Source organism: Salvia hispanica, chromosome 4 (genome assembly GCF_023119035.1).
Source record: "Salvia hispanica cultivar TCC Black 2014 chromosome 4, UniMelb_Shisp_WGS_1.0, whole genome shotgun sequence".
Lineage (NCBI taxonomy): Eukaryota > Viridiplantae > Streptophyta > Magnoliopsida > Lamiales > Lamiaceae > Salvia > Salvia hispanica.
The window spans coordinates 8,027,771-8,037,516 of record NC_062968.1 but is presented as its reverse complement, the minus strand read 5'-3'; the positions used below and the strand labels follow the sequence as shown (position 1 = coordinate 8,037,516).

Below are 9,746 nucleotides of genomic sequence, written 5' to 3'. Positions count from 1 at the left end.
GATTTCTTGATATATTGAAGAATTCGAATAGCTGCATCCAGTGAACTTGCTTAGGCTTATCTAGAAACCGACTGACCAAGCCAACAGCAAAGGAAATATCTGGCCTTGTTACTGTCAAGTAGATAAGCTTTCCAACAAGACGTCTATACTTAGCTTTATCCTCCAAGAATTCTCCACTTTCATCCCAAACACTTGGATCAACTTCCATAGGAGTATCAACAGGCTTTGTTCCAAGTAATCCAGTTTCTTTCAGTAAATCTGTAGCATACTTTTGCTGAGATAGAGACACTCCAGAACTTCCGTGTGCAATTTCAATTCCCAAGAAATACTTAGGACGCCCCAAATCCTTGATAACAAAATGTTGCTGCAAATATTTCTTAGTTTCCTCAATTCCACGAACATCACTTCCAGACATGAGTATATCATCAACATACACAATGAGAATGACAATGCCCGATGCTTGATGTCGCACAAAGACCGAATGATCAGACTTACATTGCTTGAAACCAATAGTTCCAAGAACACCACTGAACTTATCAAACCACGCCTTGGGACTTTGTTTAAGGCCATAAATTGCCTTTTTAAGACAACAAACCTTAGTAGCATCCTCCCCCTGAGCAACATAACCCGGAGGTTGCTCCATAAAGACCGTCGGAGTCAAATCACCATACAAGAAAGCATTCTTCACATCAAGCTGAAACATGGGCCACGAAAGATTAATAGCCAAAGAGAACATAATGCGGATTGAGTTCATACGAGCAGTGGGCGAGAACGTCTCAAAGTAGTCAATACCGTAAGTTTGTGTGTACCCTTTGGCCACAAGCCGAGCTTTGTATCGATCAATACTACCATAAGCAAGAAATTTTATGGTAAACACCCAACGACAAAATACAATATCTACCGAATTAGGGGCATGTACCAATATCCAAGTACCACGACTCAAGAGAGCTCGCATCTCCTCATCCATAGCGGCTCGCCATAAAGGGTGTTTGAGTGCCTCTTGGTAAGAAGTTGGAATCACTGTAGATAAAAGACAAAGACCAAAGGCACGAAAAGGAGCACTTAAGCGAGTAAAGGAAACATGATTAGACACAGGGTGTTTGGTAGTACAAGTACGTTTACCTTTGCGAATAGCTATGGGTAACTCATCAGGAGGAGTTGGATCTTCAGAAGCTGGAGGCGAAGATGACTGTGGCAGTGGACATGAGACCGTATTTGGTACTGTTTCAGAGGTTGTTGCAGGTCGATGATGTCGTGTATAGACCTGTAGAGGAGGAGCAGAAGACATAGGAGAAACAAAAGTTTGGGCAGGTATAGGAGTAGGAATTAACTGGCTGGTTGGTTTAGTTTGAGGATGAGTAAAATAAGGCTGAAACTCAAAGAAGGTGACATCTGCTGAGATATAATGACGTTTGGTAAGAGGGGCAAAGCAGCGGTATCCCTTTTTGGTTCTAGAGTAACCAAGAAAAACACACTTAATAGAGCGAGGGGACAGCTTATCCAACCCAGGAGTAAGATCATGAACAAAACAAGTACACCCAAAAATGCAAGGAGGAATATGAAAAAGAGGTATCCCCATGCAACACACTAGATGGCATCCTGTTAATAAGGAAGCATGCAGTAAGAACAACATCAGACCATAGATACTTAGGCACATGCATGTGAGACATAAGAGTACGCGCAACATCTAAAACATGGCGATGCTTGCGCTCGGCTACCCCATTTTGTTGCGAAGTGTGAGAGCAAGAGGTTTGATGAATTATACCATAAGATTCACAAAAAGATGCTATAGATTGTTGTGTGAACTCAAGAGCATTATCAGTATGAAGAATACGCAAATCAACAGAATATTGTGTCTTTATTTCATGATAAAAGGATTTGAGAACAGTGGGGACTTCACTTCTTTGTTTAAGCAAATACAACCATGTCATACGAGAATAATCATCAACAAGGATTAGAAAATACTTGAAACCCCCTCTAGACTCAATCCTACTTGGACCCCAAACATCACAATGAACTAGATCAAAAGCAGCAGAGCTACGAGTGTTGACTCGAGAAGGAAAAGAAGTGCGATGGTGCTTGCCCAACTCATATGACTCACAATTAAAATCAGCAGACTCAACTGGAACTAAACTACGAAGACTGGAGGAAGACGGATGACCAAGACGACAATGCCACTGATATGGAGACACAGCGGCAGAGAGAGCACTAGGAGAGACGGGTGAAACAGGATCCAAATAGTACAGACCGCCACGCTCATGTCCTCCACCAATCGTCCTCTTCGTCTACAGGTCCTGAAAGATACAATATGAAGGATAAAAAGTGACAGAACAATTGTGAGTTTTTGTTGACTGACCAATAGATATTAAGCTGACTGGAAAATTTGGGGCAAACAAAACATTATCAAGAGTGATATGAGTAGTGGGTTTGACAACACCAGTGCCAGTTACTGGCGAATAGTTTCCATCAGCAAGACGAACAAATGGAAGAGAGGATGGAGAAAAAGATGTCAAAAGGGATTTTGTACCAGTAATATGGGTAGAGGCACCCGAATCCAACATCCAAGACTTACCACAGCAAACGCTACAGAGGTAGAAGCATCAGTAGTAGATGAAGAACTTGGCGCATTAAACTCAGTGTTGTTAGCCCAATCTGGTTTGCCAAACTTCTTCCAACATTTATCAGACTCGTGATTCGAACGACCACAATGATCACATAGTCGATCATGAAACCCTCTTCCTCGACCTCGGCCATGTCCCTGTCCACGGCCACGTCCACCATACGAACCTCGACCGCGAGCAGACATAGCTGAACTCTCAAAAGAAGTGGATTCCGTACGCCCAGTGGAGACACGAAGAACGCGAGACAACGCGTTAGACAACGTTGGAATGGTATCACTAGCCATCAAGCTATCTCGAAGTGGCTGGAGATCAGCATTAATACCTGACAAAAATTTTGCTACCATAAATTCCTCCCATTGTTTTGCTCTTGTTGTGGCATCACAGGAAAGAGGATGATAAACCAAAATCTCATCAGCAAGGCCTTTCAGGGTAGAGAAGTAATCATTGACTGACTGAGCATCCTGAGTATGAGAGAAAAGTTTCTCATACAATTCAAATACCCGAGAGACGTTTTTGTCATTGAAGAACATCTCCCGTAGAGCATCCCACATGGCTTTGGCAGTATCCAAGCACCTGATATTTTGGCTGATAGCTGGTTCAAGGCTATTGAGAATCCAAGTCATGACGGAGCAATCATCAGCACACCAAGTGTCGTAGTTGGCATCTATAGGAGGAGGCGGGGCAGCTTGAACATGACTTTTCTTCTTCTGTGATCCCAAAAATAGGAGAAAAGCACGGGAGCAAAGCATATAGTTGGAACCATTTAGCTTAATGGTGGTTCCGATAGGCGGTCTAAGATCAGACATGATGAAACGAGAGCAAATCTTATGCAGAGCAGCAGACAGATAATTGTAGAGATTGCAGAGCAGGCAGATAATTGAGTCGCAGGCAGATAATTGCAGATGCTGATAGTAACAGTAGATAATAGCATAGTAGAAGCAGATAATTGCAGAGAATGTAGAGGAACAACTAAAAAAATTAGCTATAGGCAACGGAGCAGGAGCAGCAGGAGCAGAATCAGCAAGCAGAGCAGCAGCGGCAAAAAAAAAAAAAAAAAAAAAAAAATTTCGAAACCCTAATTTTCATTTTTTTTTGCAGACTAACCTAGTGACGGATTCGAATCCGCTCTGGTACCATGTAGAACAGTAAAGTAAAGAGACATAGTGGAGGAAGTAGTAGTTTTTATAATTATTCAACATAGGTAACATATATACTGTACAAGAGACTAAGCTAAGCTATGTTACATAACCGATGTGGGACAACATACATACGAGAAATTAACAGGAATAAAGTTGCTTTCTTGGTGAACATTGTTGCAACTAACTACAACATTTATACTCATGTTTCTTCAATCACATGGCGTCAAGTTCAAGACAAATGAAGCATCTGGAAGATGACGAAGAACCCATTCAAATCCAGGTAAATAACAATCATATCAATGTTTGATAGGAAAAGTTTGGACGATAAAGGCAGTTAACACATATGGAGTCATTGAGACAATGAAAAGATTGTGGGCTCCAAAAAAGGTATGATCTGTAGAGATATAGCACCTAATTTGATTCGTTTCAATTTAGCCATTGTCGTGACGTGGAAAAGGTTTTTATCCATGGAGCCTTGGCTCTTTAACAACAATGTCTTAATGTTGAAACGTGCGGATAGTAAAATACCTCCTACAGCAATGAAGTTCAACACATCTCCTTGTTGGATTCAGTTATATGATCTTCCAATGGCAGTCAGTGATCCACATGTTTTAAGGTTGATAGGAAGAAGATTTGGGGAAGTTATTGAATTGGATGCACATAATATGGATGTAGTTAGCGGGTGCGCACGTCTAAAAGTGTTGCTAAATCTCGAGAAACCGCTTAAGCGAGGAACTACTGTTTCGTATTGGAGAAGGGGAACCACTATGGATTTCTGTAAAATATGAGAGACTGCCATCTTTCTGTTGCATCTGTGGCTACATTGGACACAATATGAAGGACTGCGATACTATTGACACAACAGAAGATATAAAGAAAATGAAGCAGGCTGAGTTTGCTTTTGGGGAGTTTCTGCGTGCATCACCTAGAAAGAAGAATATCTTTGTAGTGCCAGAAAATGAGGTTATGAGTTTCAAATCCAAGAAAGAACTTGTCCATGAAGAAGAGGATCATACTTTGAACGATGAAGAGAAAGGAGATGCTAGCTGCATTAATACTGCTGGAGTCCAGGATATTGTAAATTCTCTTAACCAAATCGCCATGGATACACAACAAGGTTCCAACCGGAATTCAGCAGCTATAGCAACCTCAAAACAAAATAACCTGATCTCATGTGGACAAGAGTTCATGAACCTATCTACCTCAAACCAACACCAAAATACCAATACTTTGTTGGAAAATCAAAGTAAACCGATCCCTACACCTTGCTCCAAACTTATACAAAAAACTAAATTACCTTCCAGCCAAAACACCTTGGTTATCATCATCAAAACCTTACAACTCAGTCAAATTCTGAAGCTCTCAATCTCACCATTACCCACCACATGGTTTCATCCACAAGACAAATAACCATTCCTCATCATAGCGATACTCCTACTCAGATAGGAGCTGAACAAACCCACATAATCAATTCGTATGCGGAAGCACAAAAGGGAAATATCATTGGAGTAACTCAACCTTCACAATCTCATGTAAGTTCTCGGCGTGCTAGAATCTGGAAGAAGTTAGGACCTACAGAAACCTGCTTACAAAAATTGGCTGGAACAAAGAGGGATCTGAGTTTAGAAATTATTGGAGACAAAGAAACAAGTCCAAAAAAGAGCAAATGTTTGATCTTTGATGCTGAAGACAGTTTTCATCTCCCAACGGCGGAGGCTGGTTACCAGCCCCGCCGAGCGCCATGAAAATCTTAAGTTGGAACTGTTGTGGGCTTGGGAACCAAAGGACAATTCGAGCTCTTAGAAAGATCCTGATTATTGAAGGTCCAAACATTATATTTTTGATGGAGACTCGTTTGTTCTCACAACAAATGCACTATCTTAATCAAGTGAAATTTAAGGTGGTTGGCTGCTTACCTGTTGATTGTACTGGAGAAGGTCGAAAACGGAAGGGAGGCCTTTGCATTTTATGGGACGAGGAAGTTGATTATAATTATAACAATATTTATTCAATAGAACAATAACATCTACTCAAAATAACAATACATCTTAATAGCTAAGAGCCCAAGATCATAAATTTTCTTAACAAGAAGAATGACTTATATTCGTAAATCATTAGCTTTAATTTATTAAAAATAATATTAATTTTTATCAACACAATAAACTAATTTTTATTAAAAACATTAATAAATCATATTCTCTCTCCATCCCCATAAAATTCTAATTAATACTAGTACTATAAAAAATTTCGACGATGGTTAGCGCAAGTTTACGGTTTACCTAAGTTCTTGCCTTAATTAAAGTTTCATAATAATCTGTTTCAAATAATACTATTAGGGTATATTAGTCAATATAATATAAATTTTAATCATAAAAAAATAATGATATTATGGTATAGAGATATTATGTCTCAATATCATTTGTGTCTGAAAAATGGAATATTTTCCTAAATGATAGTCAAAGTATAAATATGTAATATTTGAACTTAACTTAAATTAATTAAAAATTATAAATGTGTTAAATTATATGTCCAATTATAGTATTTACTATTTATGTAAACTTATCATTTTTGCCTAGTAGTGATATCATGTATATAGGGGATGGAATTCTGTTTATGATCACCGAATATCCCGTAAAATATGAATATTTTAGTCAACCAAATCTTCATATATATGTTTCCATTTAATAAAAAGAATATATATTTTGAGTACTCCATCCGTTCCTTCATAGTTGAGTCATTTTTCCATTTTGGGAAATTCCTTCATAGTTGAATCATTTCTATATATGGTACTCCACGTTGGATATTTTAGTGTAATTGGATTAACTTGATTGATCAGTATTGTTATAATGATACATCATTTAAGTATGGAGGTGCGGAGTGCACGCTTATTTGAATTCATTATGATGTTAGGGGCGAAGCACCTAAACAGATGAACGGGGGTCCGGGGGCGCTGCTCCCGGGTAGCGGGGTCCAAGGGGCAGAGCCCCTGGCTGGGGTATTTTCAGTTATATTCCCAACAGATGCACTGTTTCATCAGCAGGTGCACTAGTTCGTCTTCTTCAAATTCTGATCGATTCTTCTGGTTCTGAATATCTCGGATACACATGAATTTTCTGCATTCTCTGAATTTTATCCGATCAAATAACTTTGGTAGAACCACCAAAATTGATTTGATCTGAAAGTGATTATCACGACTTTCAGATATCCGTTTTTCTGTTCTATATATTGAATCTCCCTAACACTCCCTCCGTTTCTTCATAGTTGAGGCGGAATTTTTCGGCACGGAGTTTTAGAAATGAATGTTGGGTGTGTTAAATAAATAGATAAAAAAGTAAGAGAGATGAAAAGATAGAGAGAATAATGTATAAAGTGAATAAAGTAGAGAGAATAAAGTAGGAGAGAGTAAAGTAAGAAATAGAAAAAAAAAGTTACCATATATGGAAATGACTCAACTATGAAGAAACTTTCCGAAATGGAAAAATGACTCAACTATGAAGAAACGGAGGGAGTAACTTTTTTCTCTTTCTTACTTTTCTCTCTAATTTAATTTATTCACTTTATACTTTATTTTCTCTACATTTTTCTATCTCTTACCTTTTTACCTATTTATTTAACACACCCAACATTCCTTTCTAAAACTTCGTGCCAAAAAGTTTCGCCTCAACTATGAATAAATGGAGGGAGTACTATCTTGGAGCCACAGTGGGAAGCTATTATGACTCCATATTTCCAAAGTGTGTACGCACTACTTGTGAGCCATATATTTTTTATTGCACATCAAAATCTAAAAGTGTAGTGCATGCATGGTTGTGGACTTGTGGCTGCTTTAAACAGGTTACTTATATTTGTGCTCATTATTGTAATTTGTAACAGTATTTGAGTTTCTGTCCCTTTCACTCGCATGCTTCTTGTGATAAAAGTTTCAATCATAAGTTGGATACTTTTTCCACATAATTATTTGATGCCAACGTCAAATACAAGTTATGGTAAAAATCAAAGGTTTATTAATTTGTTCCTAATTTTGTTTGATTTCTGGCTGTTACCCAACAGATGAGATCCAATATGCCATTTTGCCGTGCCTTAATTAATTATTCATAATAATTAGTAGGAGTATAAGTTTTTATGATGCATGAAAGTTAATTCGAATATAATAGATTAAAAATTTACTTAAAATTTAATTGATATTTCAAAAATTTTGGGCACAAGATATTGCTCCTCTCATTTTAGGCCATGATTCTATTGTAGGACATGTTTCTTCCTTCATGCAAGTACTACATTAAATCCTTATACTTGTCATTCCAAAATTGAATAAAGATAAATGTACATAATATAAAATTAAAACATGGAACCAAAATTTAAAAATATCGTCACATCAAACAAAAAACCGTTGAACTAGAAAACTACCTAACCCTCACCAAAAAAAAAAAAAACAACCTAACCAAGAAATCATGATCCTAATCTCTCTCACTAAAATTGACTAAAATAAAATTGACTAAATTTAAATAAAATTTACTAAGATAGAAAGAAACAAATCACGAATCTCGTAAAATAAAATCCAACAAAATTTGATTCCACGTATCAATAGGGCCAGGCAAGCACCAATGCACGCAATCATTCTGCACGTGCTCGCCCACCCCGTTCGCAAACGGGTTCGGGTTCATATACGGGCCAGGGTGCCCGTCCGGCCTTAGCAACGCGATCTTTGACACATCCAAAGCCCTAAACCTAACCTTGGAATCCCTAACCCTAAACCTAGCCTCCTCCACCCTCTCCACCCCAACCCTCCTCATCTCCTCATTCATCCCTTCCAGAACCTTCTCCCCCTCCCTATACGGCGCCGTTTTCGCACACGCCCCCAACTTGTCCCAATTCCCCTCGAAATGCGCCGGCGTAAACGTCGTCAATATCACATCCATCTCTTTCTCTTTCCTTCTCTCGATTACGCTCTCGAAAGCCGTCTTCAAAGCTCTCCCAAAAACGTCGTAGAATCCGATTTCCGTGTGATTCTCGCAATAGTGGCACCCCAAAACGCCGCCGTTTTGGTAATAAACCGCGGGGTGTAAGAACCAATGCCCCGCGGAGAATATAAGTATGTCCAAATCATCCAAATCCTTCGCCCAAATCTCGTTGGGCGAATCAAGGAAAAGCTGATTGTAGTTTCTCTCAGCTGATTTCTCGATTCCTTTTACTAGAAAGGGAGACCAGTAGATGGAGAAGGTGGCGTTGTGGGATGGAATGATCCATCTCCGGAACTTGTTGTCTTTGCCGAAAGTGTAGACGAGGCGCGGCTCGGCCGCAGAGGCCGTCATGCAGAGGAGGGACTCGAGCTGGTTTCGTGCGAGGGAGTCGCCGACGAAGGCGACGTGCTTGTTGGAGACGAGCTCGAGGAAGGCGGAAGGGCGGAACGAGGGGAGGTCGCAGTGGCGCGGGCGCCACTTCCAGAAGAGGAAGTCCCGGTCGGGGCGGCCGTACGCCATGCAGTTCTGGCCGTTTTTTATTGTGGAGCAGGTGGACCCGTTGTAGAGCGGGGCTGCCTCGGCCGGGACCCATTCTCCCTCTGTGTAGTCACAGAGGGAGAATGATGGGGGTGGGGGTTGGGGAGGGGTTGCTAAAGGGGGGGTTTGAATGATGATTTTGGGAGAAGAGGAATAAAAGGGATCTAAATAAAAGTGAATTAGGAGAATTGGGATGATTGCATACAATGGATAACACAATAGTTTTTTTAACAAGGATTGATGCAATTCCGCAATGGGATTTGAAGATTCCATTTGCCTTTTCTTTAGAAAAGATCATTGCAATTCATCATCAACAATAAGAGAGAGAGAGGGAGAGATTTGAGGGGGTGATTGGGTCAAGGTTATTAATTGGATGGTCAAGTGAGGCTTTTAAATTGTATCCTTTGATATTCAGATTTTGAGACTAGGAAAAATTGATAAATTGTAATAATCAGAGATGGAAAACATACCTAAATTAAAGAATTATGTGT

The 9,746-nt window shown here is 39.5% G+C and overlaps 2 protein-coding genes and 1 long non-coding RNA gene across 4 annotated transcripts; all 3 read right to left on the bottom strand.

Moving 5' to 3' along the window:
- Positions 1 to 592: 592 nt before the first annotated feature.
- On the bottom strand, positions 593 to 1,170 carry LOC125219059. Of its 2 annotated transcripts, XR_007176066.1 has the most exons (4): positions 1,123 to 1,170; positions 920 to 1,020; positions 793 to 845; positions 593 to 694 (listed from the first exon to the last, which is right to left on the bottom strand). It is a non-coding gene; the product is annotated as an uncharacterized LOC125219059 (long non-coding RNA). The 2 variants fall into 2 exon arrangements; XR_007176067.1 differs by lacking the exon at positions 593 to 694 and having other exon boundaries at positions 735 to 845; positions 934 to 1,020.
- A 1,115-nt stretch (positions 1,171 to 2,285) lies between these two features.
- Positions 2,286 to 3,963, bottom strand: LOC125220293. The gene is made up of 3 exons (XM_048122452.1): positions 3,889 to 3,963; positions 2,573 to 3,526; positions 2,286 to 2,294 (listed from the first exon to the last, which is right to left on the bottom strand). Exons 1-3 carry the CDS (start codon positions 3,961 to 3,963, stop codon positions 2,286 to 2,288), a joined length of 1,038 nt encoding a protein of 345 aa, XP_047978409.1.
- Positions 3,964 to 8,114: 4,151 nt separating this feature from the next.
- On the bottom strand, positions 8,115 to 9,528 carry LOC125220292 (xyloglucan O-acetyltransferase 2). Its single transcript, XM_048122451.1, has one exon. The coding sequence runs from the start codon at positions 9,526 to 9,528 to the stop codon at positions 8,293 to 8,295; it is 1,236 nt and encodes a 411-aa protein (XP_047978408.1). The 3' UTR covers positions 8,115 to 8,292.
- Positions 9,529 to 9,746: the final 218 nt, after the last annotated feature.

Bases quoted from the DNA above. Each gene is read 5' to 3' on its own strand.
- LOC125220293 (XM_048122452.1), bottom strand. From the start codon at position 3,963: ATGAGTATAAATGTTGTAGTTAGTTGCAACAATGTTCACCAAGAAAGC. The intron at 3,527-3,888 runs GTATGTTGTCCC...TGTTACTATCAG, and splicing joins TTCCTGTTAATTTCTCGTAT to CATCTGCAATTATCTGCCTG.
- LOC125220292 (XM_048122451.1), bottom strand. From the start codon at position 9,528: ATGGAATCTTCAAATCCCATTGCGGAATTGCATCAATCCTTGTTAAAA.